At 41.5% G+C, this 23,179-nt stretch overlaps 1 protein-coding gene across 1 annotated transcript in view; it reads left to right on the top strand.

Annotated features, from left to right (window-relative positions):
• The first annotated feature begins 16,562 nt into the window (after window positions 1–16,562).
• Window positions 16,563–23,179, top strand: part of SSPN (sarcospan) — a 44,262-nt gene continuing 37,645 nt past the window's right edge. The window contains exon 1 of the mRNA XM_065940069.1: window positions 16,563–16,984. Coding sequence (XP_065796141.1) covers window positions 16,706–16,984 — 279 coding nt within the window. The 5' untranslated portion in view covers window positions 16,563–16,705. The remainder of the gene's footprint in view (window positions 16,985–23,179) is intronic.

The following is a 23,179-nucleotide window of genomic DNA, read 5'->3' as shown; positions in this document are numbered from 1 at the left end:
ATTTGAAGAAATGATTGCAGCAAAAATTATGTTGTTAAACAAAAGTTATTATTTAAGACCAAAGTTCTACTCCAACTTTCTTATTGATGAAGGGAGATTGGTCAACAATGGTAGCCTTCTTGTGATACCTTTTTCTTACAATTTTTCCCCCAAAGGTGGCTTATAAAAGGGGTGTGGTGAGAATGAATAGAAAAAAAAAACAAGTTTCTCTTGATTCAACAGGACAGTTTACACAAGGCAATTAGGTAGGCAATCTGACAATCATATCTAAAAATGTATAGTTGTGAAAACAGAGACACCCATTAATTATAGATCAAAGTTTAGCTATCTTTTTAAAATTATTATTTGTAGAGTGATCTGAGCCAAATTTGTCCCGTGAGATACTGGCCTGATGGAAATTAGTAACTAAACGTGGCACATTGATGCTCTTCATTGGAACACCTATAAGTGAGAGGTACGCCGTGCAACTTAGAAATCAAAGACTGAGTTTTAAGAAACCAGAATTTACAGGTAGAGATCAATTTGTTTCTTTCGAAGTAGTCACTTTGGAAGGTGTTCCACTCACATGGTGTTACTGTTGCTCTAAGTAGTTTTGTTAATTAAGGTTATAGAATTGCTTTTAAGCTCTTTGTGGCACATTATTTTAAATAATCTCTGTGGAAGCTAACAGTATTTTGGAAGGATGGATTTATCTTTTGGGACAATCAACACTTGTCGGAGATGAGTAAAGCATGTGGCCGGTTGAGGGGAATGGAGCACTGAGAATGTGCCCTTCTGATTTTGAGACACAACACTGCCATTGACTAGTAGTGAGTCTGTGGGCAAATGGCATAGCTAACCTGAGGCCCTCAGTGAAAATGAGGAAGCAGAATCATTCATCCATTCATTCACTCACTCACTCACTTGTTCATTCAATAGAAGCTAAGCCAGAATTCACTATGCGGAGCAGATAATGGGAGGGGAGGGATAACCTGACTTTACATTTCTGTCCCAAGTTAGCAATCAATCTTTAATAGAATAAAATTAGCAGGCTAGGTTTACAAAAGCCTTAAGTAATACAGATGATTATTGGTTGGCTCTTCAATCATCTTTTTACTAAATTTCCCAAAGAAAAGTTCCAAATGTTTGAACAATTAGAGCTTTACTAAGTAAAAGCTTATCTTCTTTTCATTAACAAAGTTGGAGGACCCGGGTCATTTCAGATGCATTAGTTGGTGCCTGGATTGATTGATGAATTTCATTTGGGATAATGGCCTACAACCCCAGCTATCCATCAAGATTATCTACAGAACCTCTGAAAAGTGCAGACATTGTATGTCAACCCACTTCCTGAATTAGAATCTCTAGAGGAAGGTCTTGGTCACAAACATTTCAAAAGAATATTATGAGTGATTCTGATACACAGTCAAGGATAAGAACCACTGGCTTACTATAATCCCTCATACTTTCAGAAATTTTTGCTTTTATCTTAGCATATTATACCTATCTTTTCTTTTAAAAATATAACCTTAGCAGAATCTCATTATTGAAATGAAATCCAATTAATATATGAAGATTCAATCCAGAGAGAATTTCTTTATCTACCATGTGTAATATCTTTTTAACTGAGCATCTGTTATGTACCTAATTCTCCATTATTTAGGTGACTCTAAAATAAATTTAAGACTCAATCTCTACTGAAGTGAGATTCTTTTGAAAACTAAGGGTATAGGGGGGTGTTTGGTTTGGTGTGTGTTTTGTTTTGGTTACATCATAATGTAATGTGCTCATTCATGAACAATAGAAAAATAGGAAGAAGAGGAAAACATCATGCATGTCCCACTGCCCCCAAGCAACCGGTTTGAGCATTTTGATGAATTTTTTTCTAGGTGCTAGTTTCATTCTTATTAAACCTCAAGCAGCTTCCTTCAATAAGCATTTCATATGCTTTCTCAGCTCTCTCTAAACAGGATGCACAAGAAGATTATTTTGATTTAAAATATGGATTGCTTAGGCATCATGGACTCAATGGACATGGGTTTGGGCGAACTCTGGGAGTTGGTGATGGATAGGGAGGCCTGGCGTGCTGCGGTTCATGGGGTCGCAAAGAGTCGGACACGACTGAGCGACTGAACTGAATTGAACTGAAGGCTTTTAGGAACAGAAAAAAAAAAAAACGCATGATATTAAAAAGAATGCCCCTTCCCAAAACCTGCATGATGTATTACATGTTTAGTACAGATGGCTTAGGGATAAAAAATATGACTAAGTGAAAAATAGATGCTGAAGAAAGTTGCAAATGATTGACAGGCATGGGGTTCATGAACTCCAGCAAGAGCTTGGTTCTTCAGTACTCAGGAGAGCTGAGAGAGGGCTGTCTGAGGGCCCAGCCATATAGTTGAGGGGCTTCCCAGGTGGCACTAGTGATAAATAACCTTTTTGCCAAAGCAGGAGACATAAGAGACCTGGGTCAGGAAGATCCCCGGATAAGGGAATGGCCACCCACTCCTGTATTCTTGCCTGGAGAATCCCATGGATAGAGGAGCCTGGCGCAAAAAGTCAGACACAACTGAAATGACTTAGCATGCATGCACACATTGAATCAATCAGCTCCGCCCACCATGTTCTGGTCTGATTACATCTTCACTATCCTGAAGTAGAGGACCACCAAACTGAAACCTGGAAGATTTGTCTTCAAGGACCAGGCATAAGGAAGAAGCTGATCACTGGGTGCCATGATGCGGTAAGTCTGAACCAGTAGGTCCAACATCTCACATCCAAGAGTCACCCCATAGATAAAAGTCCACAAGGTTGAATGATCCCCCTGCTCTGCCACACATTTCCCAGGTACACAGGCTGTGTGCCTTAGATTGTGATGCACTCTAGTAGAGTCACTGTGCCCTTATGCCTTTCTATACCTTACACAGACTTCTGTCCTTGCACATGTAACACTTTATTGCACTTCTCTGTTGATGTGTTTGTCTCCCTCCAGTTGAATGTGAGCTCCCTGAGAGCAGGAACCTGCTGCCTTTTACCATCAGTGTCTGCTGGCTTACTTGGCCATATTAAGCAGTCAATAAATGTTTACTGAATGAACTCAAGAAAGAACATTGTACATTGCTCACTCTTGAGAAAGAAGTACCAAGAAGAAATAAAATTATAAAGTTACAGTTGATCTTTGAAAAAGGAATGTTTCTTATTGCCTTAGGTGATGGTTAGAGTGTTGAGTTAGCTTGAAGTGTGTTCTGGGCAGGTTTTCAGAGTGGTACTTAATCACAAGCATGCATACTCAGATGTGTCTGACTCTTTGCGACCCCATGGACTGTTTCCCACCAGGATCCTCTGTCCATGGGATTTTCCAGGCAAGAATTTTAGAGTGGTTTGTCATTTCCTCCTCCAGGGGATCTTCCTGACCCAGGGATCGGGTGCAACCCAAATGGACTAACTACCTAGATTCCACCCAAAATATAACTAAATTAGACATTCAAAACAAAAACATGTCTTTAATATTCTATAGGTGATTCCCACCAACATCTCTGGCTTAAAAGCAGTGCATACAAGTATCTGTTAACCTAGTACTTAATTTTATGATTTAGGCTAATAAAAGAGCAACAAAAATTCCAAGTATAATTAGCTAGTTGAGCATAATACTCAAACAAATACACCTAAGCTAAAGGTGGTGTAGATTATAAAATAGCACTTGGCATTTCCTCATCTGCCACATTGCAAATTTATTGTAAATAGACACTTTATAAAATATCTATCCTGCCCTACAAAGGCTTTATATCTCCTGTATAATTTGTATCTTCTGATATAATTTGACAGAGAAAACCCCACCCTGATATTTTAACATTCCTGTCTTTGGAAATGAACTCACTGCTCACTTGTTACTCCTGTGTATTTTTATTAGGTGACTGCAGGTCTGGTGTTGCTGAGATGAGGATGCTCACAGCAGAGCTGAGATTCACCTGGGGGGTGCATTATTCAGGGTACCTTCAGTTTTGAGGGATAAAAATAATTAAGCAAAAGGAATATTTGTTCTCTTGTTTGCTTATTTAACCATTCAGCAAATATTGATTGAGTCCCTTGTGTAGGTCAAGAGTGATGGTGCAGTGTGAGCAAGACCACCTCCTGCCTTGGGATGTCAGACTATCAATGAGCTATTTTCATACAATTGTTTTCTGAGGCTCAAATGTCAACAATCCTCTCTACTCTTCACCCCCTCCATAAACCCCCCAATCTTTTTGGCTCTTCTAGCCTCTGTTCCTCTTTGTTCATTGGCCTTATTCTCACCTGTCATAGGAATAACCCCTCCAGGTTATGGGAAAGAAACCCTACAATTGACAGTCTTCCTTCTGAAAGAAGAGAGGACCACACCCCATCCCAGCATCCTTATCTTATGCCAGTGGAAGAATTCTGATTCACCCTGCATTGAATTAGTCCTTCATGTGCCTGGCCCTTAGATACAGGGCAGGGGGTAGGGGTACTACAATTGTCCAGACCGTGTCCAAAGGCCCACTCTTGTGATCATGGGGTGGGCAGCAACTGGCATGGGTAAGGAGTTGTTCCCCCAACATAAAGACAGATATTAGGCCAAAATCATTGACAAAGACTATACCATGTATGCTCTTGTAGGGAATATAACACTGGAGAAATGTGAACTTTCTTTTTGTCAAGATTTCACTAATCGAGCTTAATGTGAGATGATCAAAACCTTGTTTTTGAAGTATCAGCAATATCAGTAATTCCGTGAAATCATCTGAAATCATTTGGGGAAATCAAGTGAGCATTTCCTATTTATGTTGATGTTACCTTCACAAGGGCCATAGCAAAAGATTATAAATAAAATGGCAATCCTTTTCTGATTGGCTGGGGTGGATGACAGATAGCATTTCAGTTTGGTCACTTCCTTGAAAGGCTTCCCCGGTGGCTCAGTGGTACAGAATCCATCTGCTAATATAGGAGATGAGGGTTCAATCCCTGAGTTGGGAAGATCCAACTGGAGGATGAAATGGCAACCCACTCCAGTATTCTTGTCTGGAGAATCCCATGGATAGAGGAGCCTGGCAGGCTTCAGTCCATGGTGTCACAAAAGAGTTGGATGGGACTTAGCAACTGAGCACATACACATCCCTGAAGCAGGGGGTGGGGTCAAAGCTCAGATGAGGGGGTACTCTAAAGAAATAGAACACTAGAAGAAAGGGGGATCACTCATCTTTCTCTGGAGGTCATTCTGGAAAAGGGACTGAGTAGAGAGTGTGGTGATGGGGAAAAATAAAATTACATTGTGAAGCAAATCTCTAATTCAGTAGTTGAAATTTCTGAGGTATCAGATACTGAGTATAAGAGAACAGTGGGGAGGGTTAAACATTCTGTGGGGAGTCTAGCAGGAGAAACAAGGACAGACTTCCCAAAGAGCAAAGGAAGATAACGCAGAGGAAAGAAAAGTGAATTAGAAAAGAGTGGGGCTAGGATAATGCTAACAACTGCTGATTAGTTATCCATGTCAGGAAACGTCCTCTGTGTTTGCATGAACTATTGTATTTACACTACATAGTATAAATGAGGTAAGTACTTTTAATATTCACATTTCATAGATAGGAAATTGAGGCCTAGAGAGGTGAAGGAACATACAGCTGGTAAGAATTAGAGCCTCGGTTGGAATTCAGGCTGTCTGAGTCCAGTGTTTGCACTCATTGCCACATAAATGTGAGAGAGAATTCACAGAGAAATGGTAGGGGGAAAAGGACAGACTACAAAGATTTGTCTTAGGGCCAAAAATGTCTTTAGAGAGAGTGATGACTGGATATAGAACCAAATGCAGGGAGTTGTGAAGTCTATTGGAACTGCATATTATAAAAGTGAAAAAGGATGTCAGTCTGGCTTAAAGTCAGACAGTGACTCAGTTACTCTAAAGAGGAAGATTAGCAGTCAAAGTGAAAATCATACAGTTTGTTTATAACACATAGGATATTTCAAATGACTTCATGGTGTTTTTAATGTTATTATTTAGAAAACCTGATTAGAATTCATCCAAACTGTCTTGGTTGAGTTATTCCTAATGACAACTCTTAAAAGAAAAATGGACAAAATATGCAGGTCAAGGATTTTAAAGATATATTTTATATATAAAAAATATCCGAATCCAGATGAATCTTGTGTGAAAGTTGTATGGCTATTTAAGATCTATAAATATTTATTAAAACCATACAGTGTTCTTGGCACCGAGCTGGGTACTGTGGAAACAATAGAGGCTAAAAAGCAAGATACCTGCCCTCACCACACTCTATACCGCTTCTGTTCTTACTACCCTGGGACTTGGCAGGAATATCTATGCACAAAGCATTTATGCTCTTGTGATTTATAACAAAAGATATATATTTGGTCTTCATCACTGTTTCTGGCACAGAGCTCCTAAAATCCCTGAAATTTCCTAAGTGAGAAAGCGACAGAGTTGTGTTCTGTTATGTTAATGAGATGACTTTTGGAATACACCTAAATCGTGTCCAACTCTTTGCGACCCCGTGGACTGTAGACCACCAGGCTCCTCTGTCCATGGGATTCTCCAGGCAAGAATATTGGAGTGGGTTGCCATTTCCTTCTCCAAAAGTTGTGGTCTGGTTACCAGGAGAACCAGTCACGTATTCAGTTCAGTTCAGTTCAGTCGCTAAGTCCTGTCTCCCAAAGCTTACCCAAACTCATGTCCATGAGTCAGTGATGCCATCCGATCATCTCATCCTCTGTCATCCCCTTCTCCTCCCACCTTTAATCTTTCCCAGCATAAGGGTCTTTTCAAATGAGTCAGTTCTTTGCATCAGGTGGCCAAGGATTGGAGTTTCAGCTTCAGCATCAGTCCTTCCAATGAACACCCAGGACTGATCTCCTTTAGGATGGACTGGTTGGATCTCCATGCAGTCCAAGGGACTCTCAAGAGTCTTCTCCAATACCAAAGTAAAAGCATCAATTCTTTGGTGCTCAGCTTTCTTTATAGTCCAACTCTCCCATCCATACATGACTACTGGAAAAACCATAGCTTTGACTAGATGGACCTTTGTTGGTAAAGTAATGTCTCTGCTTTAAATATGCTGTCTAGGTTGGTCATAACTTTCCTTCCAAGGAGCAAGCATCTTTTAATTTCCTGCCTGCAGTCACCATCTGCAGTGATTTTGGAGCCCCCCAAAATGAAGCCTCTCACTGTTTCCATTGTTTCCCCATCTATTTGCCATGGAGTGATGGGACCAGATGCCAATATCTTAGTTTTCTGAATGTTGAGCTTTAACCCAACTTTTTCACTCTCCTCTTTCACTTTCACCAAGAGGCTCTTTAGTTCTTCTTTGCTTTCTGCCATAAGGGTGATGTCATTTGCATATCTGGGGTTATTGATATTTCTCCTGGCAATCTTGATTCCTGCTTGTGATTCATTCAGCCCAGCATTTCACATGATGTACTCTGCATATAAGTTAAATAAATAGGGTGACAATATACAGCCTTGATATACTCCTTTCCTTATTTGGAACCAGTCTGTTGTTCCATGTCCAGTTCTAACTGTTGCTTCCTGACCTGCATACAGATTTCTCAAGTGGCAGGTAAGGTGGTCTGGTACTCCCATCTCTTTCAGAATTTTCCACAGTCTATTGTGATCCACACAATCAAAGGCTTTGGCATAGTCAATAAAGCAGAAATAGATGTTTTTCTGGAACTCTCTTGCTTTTTCTACGATCCAACGGATGTTGGCAATTTGATCTCTGGTTTCTCTGCCTTTTCTAAATCCAGCTTGAATATCTGGAAGTTCACTTTTCACATACTGTTGAAGCCTGGCTTGGAGAATTTTGAGCATTACTTTGCTAGCGTGTGAAATGAGTGCAATTTTGCAGTAGTTTGAACATTTTTTGGCATTGCCTTTCTTTGGGATTGGAATGAAAACCGATCTTTTTCAGTCCTGTGGCCACTGATGAGTTTTCCAAATTTGCTGGCATATTGAGTGTAGCACTTTCACAGCATCATCTTTCACAGCCATGTGATTAGAGAGTTGGAATTCTCAGCCCCAACCCCAAGATCCCCAGGGAAGACAGCCCCGCCCCCTGCACCTCCCTCTCCCACCATGGAAGTTGAACCAATCACCAGCGTGCTTAGTCACTCAGTCTTGTCGGACTCTTTGCATCCCCATGGTCTGTAGCCCACCAGGCTCCTCTGTCCATGGGTATTCTTCAGGCAAGAATACTGGAGTGGGTTGCCATGCCCTCCTCCAGGGACTCCCCAACTCAGGGATCAAACCCAGGTCTCCCACATCATAGGCGGAGTCTATGCTGTCTGAGCCACCAGCCACTGATTTAATCAATCATGCCTATGTCACTGGGGCTTTCGTGGTGGAAGACTCCATAAAAAATCAAACAAAAAAGAAAAGAATTGGGAGAGCTTCCAGGTTGGTGAACCAGAACACTTCCACATGCCCCACTGAATGGCCCCAAACTCCAGGAGGACAGAAGCTCCTTTGTTAGGAACCTGACTCTATCTCTTCATCTGGCTATTGATTTGTGTCTGTTAATATCCTTTGTAATAAACAGCAATTCAGTGAGTAAACTCGTTTCCTGAGTTCTAAATTCATGGACCCCAAGGAAGGAGTTGTGGAAACCTCTGATTTATCATCGGTGGGTCAGAAGTACAGATTACCATCTACACTTTGAATTTGCATATGAAGTGGGGGCAGTCTTGTGGGACCACCCTAACCTGTAGACTCTGATGGCGTACCTGGGTAAACAGTGTCAGAATTGAGTTGAATTGTGGGACAGCCAGCTGGTATTAGAGAATTGCTTGGTGGGAAAACCCACACAGTAGAATTGAGAGTATAGCCCTAAATATGTATGTTTAACATATATGTGAGGATATTTAATATATATGTTAGCACACATTTGCTTTTTCCATGTGTGACTGCCTGTGTGTGCAATGAATTAATGCCATTTCTCAATAAAAACAATAAAAATCCATCAAGATATGTACAGTAAAAATTCATCAGGATATATACAGTAATTTTGTTCAATTTTTTTTGGTGTACCAGTCAAATCTCAATAAAGCTGAAAAAAACTCCACATCATTCAGCTAAAATATAAGTGGCAAGAGCAGTGGAGTTAGAGGTTAGGACTTATAGACTTCAAAGGGGATAGCAAGAGTTGGGGGGGAGATAAATTAGGAGTTTGGGATTAACATATACACACTGTGCTGTGCTTATTAGCTCAGTCATGTCCAACTCATTGTGAGCCCATGGACTCCCTGCCAGACTCCCCTGTCCACGGGGATTCTCTAGGCAAGAATACTGGAGTGGGTTGCCATGCCCTCCTCCAGGGAATCTTCCTGACCCAGGGATCAAACCCAGGTCACCCTCATTGCAGGCAGATTCTTTACCGTCTGAACCCCCAGGGACATCCAAGAATACTGGAGTGGGTAGCCTATCTCTTCTCCAGGGGAGCTTCCTGTCCCAGGGATTGAACTAGGGCTTCACAAATTGCAGCAGAATTCTTACCAGCTGAGGTATCTGGGAAGCACTATATATACACTACTATATATAAAACAGACAAACAGCAAGGACCTACTCTATAGCACAGTGAACTATATTCAATATCCTGTAATAATCTTTAATGGAAAAGAATCTGCAAAAATATTATATATGTATATTATATATATATGAATCACGTTGCTGCATACCTGAAACTAACACAATATTGTAAACTAATTATAATTTTTAAGAATGGTTTAAAAAATGTAGCCTTGAACAAGTCACTTAACCCTTGAAGAAATTTCAACTTCATAGGGTTTTGGTTAGATTTAGAGTAATCATTTGAGTATTTTGCAACCTATAAAATATATGTAAGTATGTGTGTGTATATATCTACATACATCCCAGACATCAATATTATTGTACTTTACAGAAAACGATGGGTTTTGTTCTTTCAGAGGAATATTTCAGAAAATAATGTAGTTTCATTTGAACTTATCCATGAGAAACAGCAGTAAAATGTGCTATGGGTTGGCTTTGGAAGTAGAATGGCTCTGTATCATTTAGCAGAATATTGAGACTATATTCATTGTCTACATATTCTAGACAAGGCCAGAAGATAGAAATTCCATCAACTGCCTTCCTCCCACACCTGCTTACTAACCTGTGTTTTATCTAATCTTACATTCTTTCCATCTCAGCCTGTGAAGGGACTTTCCTTTTGACTAATTCTCCCACCTCAAGGAACTTATCTGATCAATTGTCGATAAAAAGAGAGGCAGACTTTGCCTCAACTTTAAATTATCCCCTTTGCTACAGCGTTTCCTCTTTGTTTCTCTTCATGTGTATGCGTTAAGTCGCTTCAGTCCTATCTGACTCTTTGCGACCTTATGGACCATCCTGTCCAGGGGATTCTCCAGGCAAGAATATGGGTGGCCATGCCCTCCTCCAGGAGATCTTTCTGACCCAGGGATTGAACTCACCTCTCTTACATCCCCTGCCTTGGCAGACTGGTTCTTTACCACTAGCACCACCTGGGAAGCCCATGTACATATATCCCCTCTCTTTTGGATTTCCTTCCCATCTAGGTCACCACAGAGCACTGAGTAGACTTCCCTTGCTAATACAGCAGGTTCTCATTATGAATACTCTTTGATTCTTTCATGCTCGCTCTTTGAATAGACAGATCTTAATTCTTTTCCCCTTAAATGTGATCTGGATTGAATGAATCCCTTTTAAAGAAAAGAAAGTGGCTCAATTGTTGCTAAGTGACTTCTGAGGCTGCGACATAAAAAGGATAGCTTTTGTCTTGTTCTTTCAACCTCTGAATCTCTTGTTCTTGTTGAAGACAGCCGCCATGTTTTGAGGACACTCAACCAACCCTGCGGAATGGCCGATGAAGGAAGAGGCCTCATGCAAAGGAGCCAACCTGCATCCAGATGAAGGGGCCACCTTGAAAATAAATATTTGTGCCTCAGTCAGTACTTCCAATAGTTCTAGGCCCCAGTCTTTAAGTCTTTCAGCTGAGACCGCGGAAAATGGGAAAAACAAATGATCCCTGCTATACCCTATTTGAATATTTAACCCACAAGAACTATTGTTATCCCAAACTAGTAAGTTTTAAGTTTTGGGTGATTTATTATACAGCAATAGAACAATCAAAATGGCATGGGAAAAATTAATTTAGTAAGATAATTCAGATTAAAAATCTTTACTTTTTCTATTGTTAACAACCAATGGATATACTTTATTTTTCTGGGCTCCAAAATCACAGCAGATGGTGATTGCAGCCATGAAATTAAAAGACGCTTACTCCTTGGAAGGAAACTTATGACCAACCTAGATAGCATATTAAAAAGCAGAGACATTACTTTGCCAACAAAGGTCTGTCTAGTGAAGGCTGTGGTTTTTCCAGTGGTCATGTATGGATGTTAGAGTTGGACTGTGAAGAAAGCTGAGCGCCAAAGAATTGATGCTTTTGAACTGTGGTGTTGCAGAAGACTCTTGAGAGTCCCTTGGGGCTGCAAGGAGATCCAACCAGTCCATCATAAAGGAGATCAGTTCTGGGTGTTCATCGGAAGGACTGATGTTGAAGCTGAAACTCCAATACTTTGGCCACCCGATGCGAAGAGCTGACTCATTTGGAAAGACCCTGATGCTGGGAAAGACTGAGGGCAGGAGGAGAAGGGGAAGACAGAGGATGAGATGGTTGGATGGCATCACTGACTCAATGGACATGGGTCTGGGTGGACTCCGGGAGTTGGTGATGGACAGGGAGGCCTGGCGTGCTGTGGTTCATGGGGTCTCAAAGAGTTAGACATGACTGAGCGACTGAACTGAACTTAACTGAATATGATATACAATCACTTCCCATATTTATCCTTTTATTACATTTCAAAAATTGAGATATCATTACATATAATAACATGCACAGATCTTAAGTGTTGTTCAGCGAGTTTTTCACAGTTGTTAACACCCATGTAACTACTACCCAAACCAGGATGTAAAAGACTTCCATCACCACCAAGCATCCCCTCCTGTTCCTTTCTGGTCAATTCTCTCATTCCAACTCCACAAATACTTTTAAAATGCAATTATCATAGATTTTGCCTTTTTAATTTTTATATAAATGGAATTATGCTGTGTGTATTCTTCTCTGTCTAGTTTCTTTCACTCAGCAAACTCTTAGTGAGGTTCATTCAAGTCACTGCCTGTATCAGTGGCTCATTCCTTCTTATTAGAAAGCAGTATTCATGGTATGATTGCACCACAATTTGCCCATTCTTCTCCCTGTATTTCTTAATTATAATACATAGTTATCTCTGCCTTATATGCAGTGGACATATCAAAATTATATAGACAAAGATATTTATAAAATTACATGCAGAATAATTTGGTATTATAAATAACATCATACAAAGAGGTGGAATACATTAGAAAAGAACTGATAGTTATCACTATCAATTCTCTACAGAATGAGAAAGTTATAAGCCTCCTGTGTACCACAGATAGTACACTGCATATATGATGTTTAACGTGAGAACACAAATTGCTGTGGAAAGATCATAAATGGGTCGATTCTTTACAGAAAAATTGAGCCAGAAGATGTCATTAATGATATATAAATAAATAAAACACAAAAAAAGTAGATTTTCTTTTATTTGTTGTGTGCATACACACATCGGCAATATCTCGTGTCATTTTAGCTGAGACAGAGAAGTCAATGGTGCTTCGAGTCATAAAGGGGCTCTCAATTGTTCTCTGTAGAATATCTGATACTTCTTTAAATCAAATCTAATTGAACATTTAAAATAGAGTTCACTACATACTAAAGAAACTTGACACCGATCTTGAAACTGTAATAATTTCTCCTATGAAAGCTTTTGTTCTTGGTGAATCTAAGATCATGTTGATTTGGATTATTTCTAGTTGTATTAATATTTCCTAAGGACTTCCTGGAATGACATTAATTTTCCCCCAGTTCTGAAATGCTGAAGCATAAATATGTCTAAATAATATTGAAATACAGCAAACAGAAATACTAAGCTTATTTTTGTTATTTTCCCCAGAGGATCAAAATAATCTCAAGCCTTATATTGCCTACCCTCCTGCAATTTCTAATTTACAATCTCTGTCAGTTTTGAATAATGGAAGCAGCCAATAGAGTATCTGAAGACAATTTCTTTCTACTTTGCCTTTTTTTCCCAGTAATATAAAAATCTGAAGAGGTTATTGCTTAACCTATAAAACAGAGACATTATAATTTATGAATACTAAAAAAATCCTGTTAATTTCTGTTAAACTATATGATGAACTGGAAATGCTGATTTTTCTCATGGGAAGGACATATTAAAGGAAGAGCTTTCTTGTTGTTGTCTTTAAAGACCCTTTGATCCAACTATAGCCTTGATTGCTCTCTATAACTTTTATTGTTGTTGTCTAGTCACTAAGTCATGACTCTTTGTAACCCTATGGACTGTACCCTGCCAGGCTACTCTATCCATGGGATTTCCCAGGCAAGAACACTGGAGTGGGTTGCCATTGCCTTGTTCAGGGGATCTTCCTGACCCAAGGATCAAATCTGTCTCCTGCACTGGAAGAGGATTCTTTACTACTGAGCCACCAGGGAAGCCACTAACTTTGTGACAACTTTTCTCACCTTCTTCTTTGTTTCTACCATGTGACATCAATGAAGTGAAAATATCATCCTCATCACTACTCCCCTGTGGCATTGCCAAAGACCAGGCCCACTTTGGACACAGATTCGAGAATTCGGTTGAGAATGTGAGCAAGGGTAAGGCTTCCCCATGCTACTACCACCTTCCTCCACTGGAAGCTGAAAATTGAAGTTGGCAGCTGTAATCAGACTAGAAGGATTGCAATTTATCTGGGCTGTTGTTCACTGCTACTGGTTTCACCTGAAACTTGTCTCAGCTAGGCAATTAAAAGTAATCCTTCATTATAATAATTTATGTGCCACCGTAAGACACACTAGTTCTGAAACTCAGAAGACCAACCTGCAGGAATATCCTATTATTTTGTTTACCTATTCCAATTTAAGGTATTGAGAAAAAGGTTAAGAATATTCTTAACTAACTGATAACCCAGCAGAATGGTCAGCAAATAAAGCTTGTATCTAGCTATAAGTCAGTAATAAAAATAAGAGTCTCAATCAACTATCATATATATTATGGCGGTGGGTCAACATATTTTTTGTAATGTACTCAAATACTCTTAGGTTCAAGGCTAATAGTGAATCCTGTGACAGATAAAATACTACCTGTGATCATTAAGGGACACCTGAGAGTCCCTTGGACAGCAAGGAGATCAAACAAGTCAATCTTAAGGGAATTCAACCCTGAATTCTCAGTGGAAGGACTGATGCTGAAGCTGAAACTCCAGTATTTTGGTCATCTGATACGAACAGCTGACTCATTGGGAAAGTCCCTGATGCTGGGAAAGATTGAGGGCAGAAGGAGAAGAGGGTCCATCAGAGGACAAGATGGTTGGATGGCATCACCAAAGGAATGGACATGATCTTGGGCAATCTTTGGGAGATAGTGAGGGAAAGAGAGGCCTAGTGTGCTGCAATCCATGGGCTCGCAAAGAGTCAGGCACAACTGGGTGACAAACAGCAGTGATCATTAAATTGTTTCACATCACAAATGATTTAAACAGTTCTCCCACTTGTTTGTTTACAGGCAGTAATGAATAAAACAGATAATCTACAAGGGTTCATATTTGGTTCCCCTCACTCATCCCTAACTAGATGTGTCACTCAATAATCTGGTTAGTGAATAACTCCGATACTCAACTTTTTCATCTTTAAAAGAAGAAGCTATATCTACAAGGTGTTTGTAAGGAGTAATAGTCAGGAAATAAAGTAGCTAGCATGTGCTTGTTACAGAATAGATACTCAGTAACTGGTAGCTAGATCATCCTTAAGAACAAATAATTAATTCCAGGTAGTCAGTTAGTTTCATAAAAATGTTTTTCTGGGTTTATGTAGAAAAACTTGATCATTTGGGTTGTTCTCAATCAGGCACAAGTCACGTGGGTACCTCGGTGTGGCAAGAGCTTTCATTTGTTCTCACTAAAAATCTAATGGCATAAGGGCCCCAAAGTTGACAGCAACCTTTCCTCTGTCCCATTGCTCCTCTTGTGAGAGTGAGTGCTGCTTCTATTGCTTCTAGGTGGAGCACTGGGATATGCAGTTTGGTTTCTGCTTTTTAAGTTAATGCATTTGTTCCACGGATCATATTTTTCTCACTGATCCAGAAGGACTCGTGTATCCCTAAGTCGAGTCCAGCTCTTTGTGACCCCAGGGACTGAAGCTCCTCAGGCTCCTCTGTCCATGGGATTTTCCAGGCAAGAATACTGGAGTGGGTTGCCATCTCCTCCTCCAGGGGATCTTCCAGACCCAGGGATTGAACCCACATCTCCTGCATTGCAGGTGGGTTCTCTTACCACTGAGCCATCTGGGAAACCTGATCCAGAAAGAAGGTATAAGGAAAACACTGCAGTTCATAGAATATATATTTAATATATATTTAATATAGAATATATTTAATACCTTCAAAGGTACCCAAAGAAGAACTGATGACGATTAGTTTCTTATTTGAAAACAAAGCAAGGAGTTAGATCTTTCTTTCAATTAGCTGATAGCAAACAATCTAGGAGGAGCCTTTATCCTAGCATCCTGGCCACATCACTTATTTTTTTAATAAAGCTCTCTGAACGCTAAAATGACCATGCCAAAGTAGATATAAATACTCCAAAGTGATGGGATCATTTCTTAGTGGTTTTACTGAAGTTTGCTCTAAGTGCTACTGAGGAGAGCTATGTGGGAATAAGAATAATTGGTTTTATTGATTTGTTTGGTGACTTAAGGCAGGGACCAAATCTACCTTGAGCATCCTTCTTTTCTAGCACACTGTAGGTGAGTTAAACATATCTCAAATGTGGACAGAGTTATTAAATCCTCTAGCTTCAAGGTGTATAATAATCCCCCTAGGCACCCTTGGTTGTGGAGATTCCCAAAGACTGGCGGGGGACTTTGCATAAACGATTAAAGGGGCGTTTAAAAACAAATACACGTGAGAGAGTTCCCAATTAGCCGAGGATCTCTATAAACAGTCATTTCAAAAGCAAACACCTCAATGGGAAAATGCCTTGATTTGTCAGCGGGATCGCAGAACTTTAAAAAGAAAGAGCCCAGGCCTTGGTTGGAAAATAGGGAACAATTTAACTTCTGGAAACGACTCCACAGCTTGGTGCCTAGCAACGCCTCTTTTGGATTAAATTGTCTACTAATTAAACTCAAGTGATTTAAACATTCATCACCTTGCATTGCACCTCTCAGAAAACAAAAACAAAAGCGAAAAATTCCTGGGGTTTGAAGTGGGGAAAACAGACACCGCACACAGACGCGCAGATGCACGCACACCCCCCACGTGCGCACACATACACACGCACGCGCGCGCACACGCAGCCTGTCCAAAGAGCGCGGGGTTTGGGAGGCGCCCGGCCACCCTGCCGGAGTCTGCGGGCGCTGCGTCCTGCCCGGCGCGTTGGCAGTTGGCGACCCCCCTCGACTCCCCCTCCGCCGCGGGCTCCCCGTGGCCTTCGGAGGCTCGGCCAGTGGCTCCAAATGTTTTCCATATTTGTTCAGCCTCCGTAACTCGCCGAGCCGGGCCGGCGCGACCCGCCCCCGCCGCCGCCGCCCCCGCAGCCGCCATGGGCAGGGAGCGGCCCGGCCGCGGCGCGCGGAGCCAAGGGGGACCGCCAGCCGCCGACGCCGCGGGGCCCGACGACATGGGGCCGAAGAGGGGCGCGGGGGCCCCCAAGGAGAGCGGGGAGGAGGAGGCCCGGACGTGCTGCGGCTGCCGGTTCCCGCTGCTGCTCGCGCTGCTGCAGCTGGCGCTGGGCATCGCCGTGACCGTGGTGGGCTTCCTCATGGCCGGCATCAGCTCCTCCCTGCTAGTCAGAGACACTCCATTTTGGGCTGGGATCATTGTAAGCATCGAGTCTGTTTTGCCTGAGCGCGTTTGCCAGACAGGAATGCCACGCCGCATGTTCGAGTTACCACTAACCCACCTGCATGCGCCCTTCCCCGGCAACAAGCCTCTAACTTGCGCCCGCTCAGGGACCGATGCCCGCCGGACCGGGTCTGCCCGGGCCCGGCGCGGCGGGGCTCCTCTCCTTGTCCTGCTTGCGGCTGCCAACGCCTCCGACGCTCCTGACCCTCGGGCGCTGGAGCTGGGGAGGCGAGGCCCAGGCTGCTCATTCTGGTCACGTTGAACATTCTCAGTAACAACGGCAGATCCACGTCGGCTCTTTCCTTCCCCTAGCCCCGCGGACCCCACCCTCCTCCCTCCAGGACTAGCAAAAAAGTGAATAGGTCCATCTTGTGAGAGCAAGTTAGGAAAAATAATGTGCTTGGAGTGGCCCCATTGGGTAGAGTTGATTTTATTTTTTAAATCGAAGGTTCCATTAGGAAGCTTTAGAAAACAGTGGTGGAAGGCAGGAAATGCGAATACAGCAAGCACGGCCTTAATCCACTGGAGTCTAAAGTGGGATAAACCCAGGGCGCTGGCCGAGGCAGGAGTCTCTTTGGGCCCCAGCTAATGGATGTACTGCTCCAAGCAGAACCCCGCTCAGCTGTTGTGTTTGCACACAGCATACTTAAGCTTAATTAAACGTTTTCTCTGATACGAAACGGGCGCCATTTATTGAGCACCTACTTGGGCCTGTCCTGCCAGAGGCCCTACATATTATTTCTAACCCTCACATCAGTCTGTGGGATAGTTCTTATCCTTCCATTTCTCAACTGAGAGAACCAAGGTCATGGGTTGGCAAATCAGCCAAGTTGATACCTCTTTGCTCTAGAATACATCTGCGCTTTCCTCACTAAGCCACGCCACTCCTACATTTAGTTTGTAATTTTAATGTTATATGATATTGCCTCGGAGTCACTAAAATCTCTTCCACCTGCATCATTTCATTTGGTCTATGGAACAGCGCTTTGAGGTGGGAACTGTCATTCATCTGTGGACATGAGGAAACAGGCTAAGAGAAGTTAAATGACGTTCTCAACGTCCAGAGGTGAGGTATGGGAGAGCCAGGAGGGACCAGGATCCGCTTTCTGGCTCCCGGTCTCACGTGGCATCCTCACCATAATTACTGACCAGAAGAACCGTAACTCACAAAACAACCCTCAAAATAATTTTGTATCAGGGACAGATGTTAAAAACACCTGATTAAATATGCATTGATGCCGGTATTTTCTAATTAAGAGTATTTGAACTCTCAAATTCTTGCAGAGTAATTTAAAACTTTTAATTTGTGTACTCAGAAGTCCCATGAAATTATCATGATTGGAGTTTTCTAAATCAAGTGATTTTAAAAATAGCTTTTCACGAAGATACACTGGGTATTTTAGTCACTTCAGTGACTGTCAACAGACTCAGGGAAAATATGTCTGTTCTTTAAGGCTAGGCGAATTCATAGAAGAAAGGAATGAAACTTCTTATATGGTGGTGGTTTTGAATATTATTTGCAAATGTGTTTTCTATCCATTCTTTACTCCAACTTTAAAAAAGTCCAGTACCAAAAAAGCAGATTAGCTGGGAAAAAATTGTCTTAATGTTCAAGACTGTAGCGTACAAACCTTGCAACTGAAATTTTATGAGCGCCTGGGTAGGAGCATCACATGTTCCTAGTTGCCCAGGAAGTTCCTTGGGTGTATTGCAAAGAGCGTTATCTATAGCCAGTTCTGTTTTTTTCTTTCCAATTTTCCAGGTTATGATCTGGGATTCACTTGACGTTTTCTGGCAGTGATATCTGTGCTGATGATATCTGTAGCCTTCTCTTTGAACGGAGAGCATATGTAGCGCAGAGCAGTTAGTGGAGATGGCCTGAGACAAGTGAGGAGGGACCCTGAGAAGCCTGGCGAGGAAAAATTCAAGCCAGCTGGGCCAAGGCTGCAGGCAACGTGTCCCCGTCTCCCACAGACACCATGCTTTTTGTCCTTGTCGGGCTGTCTGTGGTTGGTCCCGGGGCGCTCTTCCAAGTTTTCAGGAAGAGAAAAGGCAAGTAGGCAGGATGGTAAAGTACAGAAGCAGAACTCTGCCTGGAGACGAACCCGGCTCCCCACCCCTCACCATTATTCACTGAATAACTCTTAAGTGAATAACTCAGTTAAGGCAAGTTCCTTTAACTTCTCCAGGCTTCTCTGTCTTCATTGATGAAATCCAAATGAGGGTTTGCTTTTTATTAGCGAAGCGTGGAGCAGTCACTGGTAGCAGCACTCTTGGAAGTAGCAGTAGCTCTGTTTTATCTCTTAATCATGAAGAACAGTCACTTTGGACTTGCTCCATTTCCAAGACCAGTTTGAACCCTAAAGGAGGTATCAGCTCGGCCATCTCACCTTTCTCTGATGTCAGCCAAGTTACTGTTAGCAGTCTTAGCGGTATTAGTTGAGTCTGGTACTTTCTGAATGACACCACTGAGCAACTAAACTGAAAAACTGAAAATACTTTCTGAATCTCTCTGGAAGTTTCTAAAACCTAATTTGGGGGGCGGGGAGAAACGGCCTCCTCAGGGTCATTTTTTCCTTGGGACAGGGAGTGATTCTGGCCTGGTATATCTGCCAGGGAATACTGGAAAGTTTGCCCTGTATAGCAGACATGCTAGACCAAAGTACAGGTCAACACTCCCTGGAAATAGGGCAGAGTCAAACCTGCTTCTGGAATGTATGCTGAATTCAAGCAAGGCACCTAGGCTGAGGCACCCTCCCCATCCACAGCTTGACCTGCTTCACTCCTCTATTTCTGTTTGTATTGGTTGCCTCTGACCATGATACTTCCTTCATTTTACAAGGCTTGCTATCCCATTACTTTGGGATTTGGGTATCACCATTCCCATGATAGAATCTAGGTATACGGATAAATTCATTTAAGCAACTTCTTCCTGACCAGTATCTGGGTGACTTGAGGTGTATGTAGTGAAATTCTAGTTATAAAAAAAAGACATTGGTGTTCTCTGATCCGAGATTTATGTCTAGGAATTTTAGAAGAACAACTTATTTCTTACTTACCTCTCACTCTCCATCAGAGAGATGACTGAAGTCTTTTTACTTCAATTACAAAAGATTCTCATAAAGGAAAGAAAAAGAATGGAGCTACTGTGGAGGCTATGTAACCTGTAAGAGTCCCATTTCTTCTCTTAAATTTTTTTCTACATAGCTTGAGGGTTGCAAGTCACTTCACAGGGACAATGCAAAGTGAACCAGGGTCTTTGAGGATGCACTTGGCTAGGGGAAAGGGATCCTAGGAAACACAAGTTTGCGCAGCATTTTATTCTATTAATGGCTTGAGTAGCTGAGTTGAATAGGCATTCGAGTTTGTCGTCATTCCAGAATTATTCTTGATGAAAAGCTGTGTGTGGATTGAAGAAGTCTGAGAACATTGGGGCCTTTACTTCCATTTTACTTAAATTAATACAATTTTGGTTTAGGTGAAGCCTAACATGTTTGAATCTTGGCTTATTTTTCTTCACTCAGTAACATTTGTTGGGGATGTCTGCCCAGCTAGGTATTGGTTTAAAAATAATGAATCATATACTAGAAGGAGATCTCTGGAGATCCTGATGGACATGTGGCCTTATCATATCTGACAGTAATGAATACTTCCGATTAAAAAATTTAACCTACACAAATATTTTTAAAGTCCATTTACCTTTCAGAGTATTTCACTTACAGTGATTTATTTGCTTTGGCATCTTTACTCTGAAGTCAATTTAAGAGCAAACTCTTGCTTCTGATCCCAATGGGGATGTTTAGTATTTGTTAGTCTCTTGGCCCTTGTAGGGAATATTCCCATGAAAAGTGGGAATTTATTCGCCTTATTGTTTTCCTCTTGCTCCATTGCTCATATACCCCACCTCCCACCCCTGTCTGCCTGGAATAAAATCCCTGAGATATATACTACACAAATCACTTTAGGGCTTTTAGGGAAGAATGTTTTTTTCCTTTAATATCATTCATAAAACTTATGAACTGTAATGTAATAATTAAGAGTCCTGCTGCTGCTGCTGCTGCTAAGTCGTTTCAGTTGTGTCTGACTCTGTGCGACCCCATAGACGGCAGTACACCAGGCTCCCCTGTCCCTGGGATTCTCCAGGCAAGAACACTGGAGTGGGTTGCCATTTCCTTCTCCAGGGGATCTTCCTGATCCAGGGATCGAACCCTGGGTCTCCTACCTTGGCAGGTGGATTCTTTACCACTGTGCCACCTGGGAAGCCCTGCATAGGCTTTGGGGATGATCAAATAAAAAGTAAAGCAGGTAATTCTCTTTAAATGTATTAGGTGTCCATGGGGCCATTATGTATTCTGACACATGATGGTATCCAGTGTGTTGAATTGAACTGTATTCCCATACTTATTATTAGAGTTTCTGTTTGAACTTGTGTATATCCACTTTAAACTATGGTTTGGAAAAATGACTTACAGATGTATTTTCCAAAATAGAGAATTTTAAGTTTATTGATAATGCTGAAAAACACTGAGAGGTAATAATAAGGAGTGTGTAATTAGTCCGTTTTGGGCTCTTGAGTTTCAAAAATATTCAGAGTATGTTAACTTAGCATTTTTGAGATATTTTATTTCAGATTATAAGATGACTGAAGGATTTAAAAAAGAGACAAGAAGTTACATGATATATTTTGCATTCCCCTAATTTGAATAACTTAGGACAAATTGGGATTGATGTGGCTGAATGGTAGATGTCAGTATTTGCAACCTTGCCTTTTTCCAAAGAGAGCAGTAGTATAGGTTTTCCTAATATTTGGTCTAATAGTTTCATAGATTGCCATTATGATGTCTACTTTCAATTTGGTCTGAGGAAATGGATGTTTTCTAGACTTTTCCTTGCAATTAGCCTTGCCCATGACATTTCTATTAAGGGTGTTCTTTACCTGGGTCCACTTGCCTGTATTGCACCCTGAAGGACTGCCATCAACGTTAAAGGATACACACAAAGGTATGTGAAGGATTCAGTGTGCATGTTTCTGTGTTACTGTAGAATAAGGGTGGAATCCACTCGTTACACTGTAATTAGACCCCATTTCGCTGCAAAGCTTAGGGCTTAGGCAAACCAGAGAAATGTTGCTCGAAAGAGCCCATCAAAATCCAGAGTTGGGTGAGACTTTGTGATGACATATTTAACCATCTAGTTACTACTTGCTGTAAATATTCAAGTCTAGGTTTAATACAATGAGTTTATAAGCTGAAGGGGAACTTCTTTTAAAATATGGATGTTGGGAACAGTATTTGCAACTGTATGAAAGCATATCTTAGAAGCATGTCCTCCTTCACATGGTTTGGATGCTGCCTCGGATCCCAGTGTATGAGATAAAACTTGGCAGGAGTAGCAGTCAGAAGCCTGAGCAAGGCAACTCACTTGATCACCCCGATAGATTTTAAAATTTATATGTGTGAACTTACACGTTCAGCAATAACTAAAATACATTTTCCTTTCTGTCTTAGTCTGCCCCAGCACGTGGGGTTCTGATGAGGAGCTGTCTTCCTAGCTTGCAGATGGCCTCTTTCTCGCTATGTGCTCATGTGGTCCTTCCTTGATGCATGTATGAAGAGAGAACAGAGGATCTTTCTCTTCCTCTTCTTCTAAGATCACCAGTCCTGTAGGATTAGGACCTCACCTTAAAACTTCTTCTACCCTAATTACCTCCTAAAAGCCCTATCTCCAAATACAGTCACATTGGGGATTAAGGCTTAAACATAGGAATTGGGTGGAGGGGGGCATAATTCAATCCATAGCCCTTTCAGTGAGGAATATCCACTTGTACAGCCACCTCAGTGATTCATAAATGTGTTTTCTCATCTTTTTCATGAAGATCCCATGACTTTCATGGAACATGTAGAAGTTTGAATATTGTGAGCCAGTAAGCTGACACTTGGCAGTCTGTGAGGTAGCATGATTGAGGTTCATGCCAGTAGTGAAACATATGGAGGAAGGTATTTTCAAGGCATTTTACTAGTTAGTTTTTTTATGTGTGTGTGTCAAATTTCAGTAAAAATAAAAATCAAGTAGATTAAGGTGGTACATACAATTCTAAGGGTAGCTTAGGCATTTCATTTGTCCCCCCAGTTCTTTAAAGCTTAGTACTCACCATTTAGTAAATTTCTGACTT

Source organism: Muntiacus reevesi, chromosome 1 (assembly GCF_963930625.1).
Source record: "Muntiacus reevesi chromosome 1, mMunRee1.1, whole genome shotgun sequence".
NCBI classification, from domain to species: domain Eukaryota; kingdom Metazoa; phylum Chordata; class Mammalia; order Artiodactyla; family Cervidae; genus Muntiacus; species Muntiacus reevesi.
The sequence above is the reverse complement of the archived record's forward strand: the minus strand, read 5'-3'. Positions and strand labels throughout refer to the sequence as shown.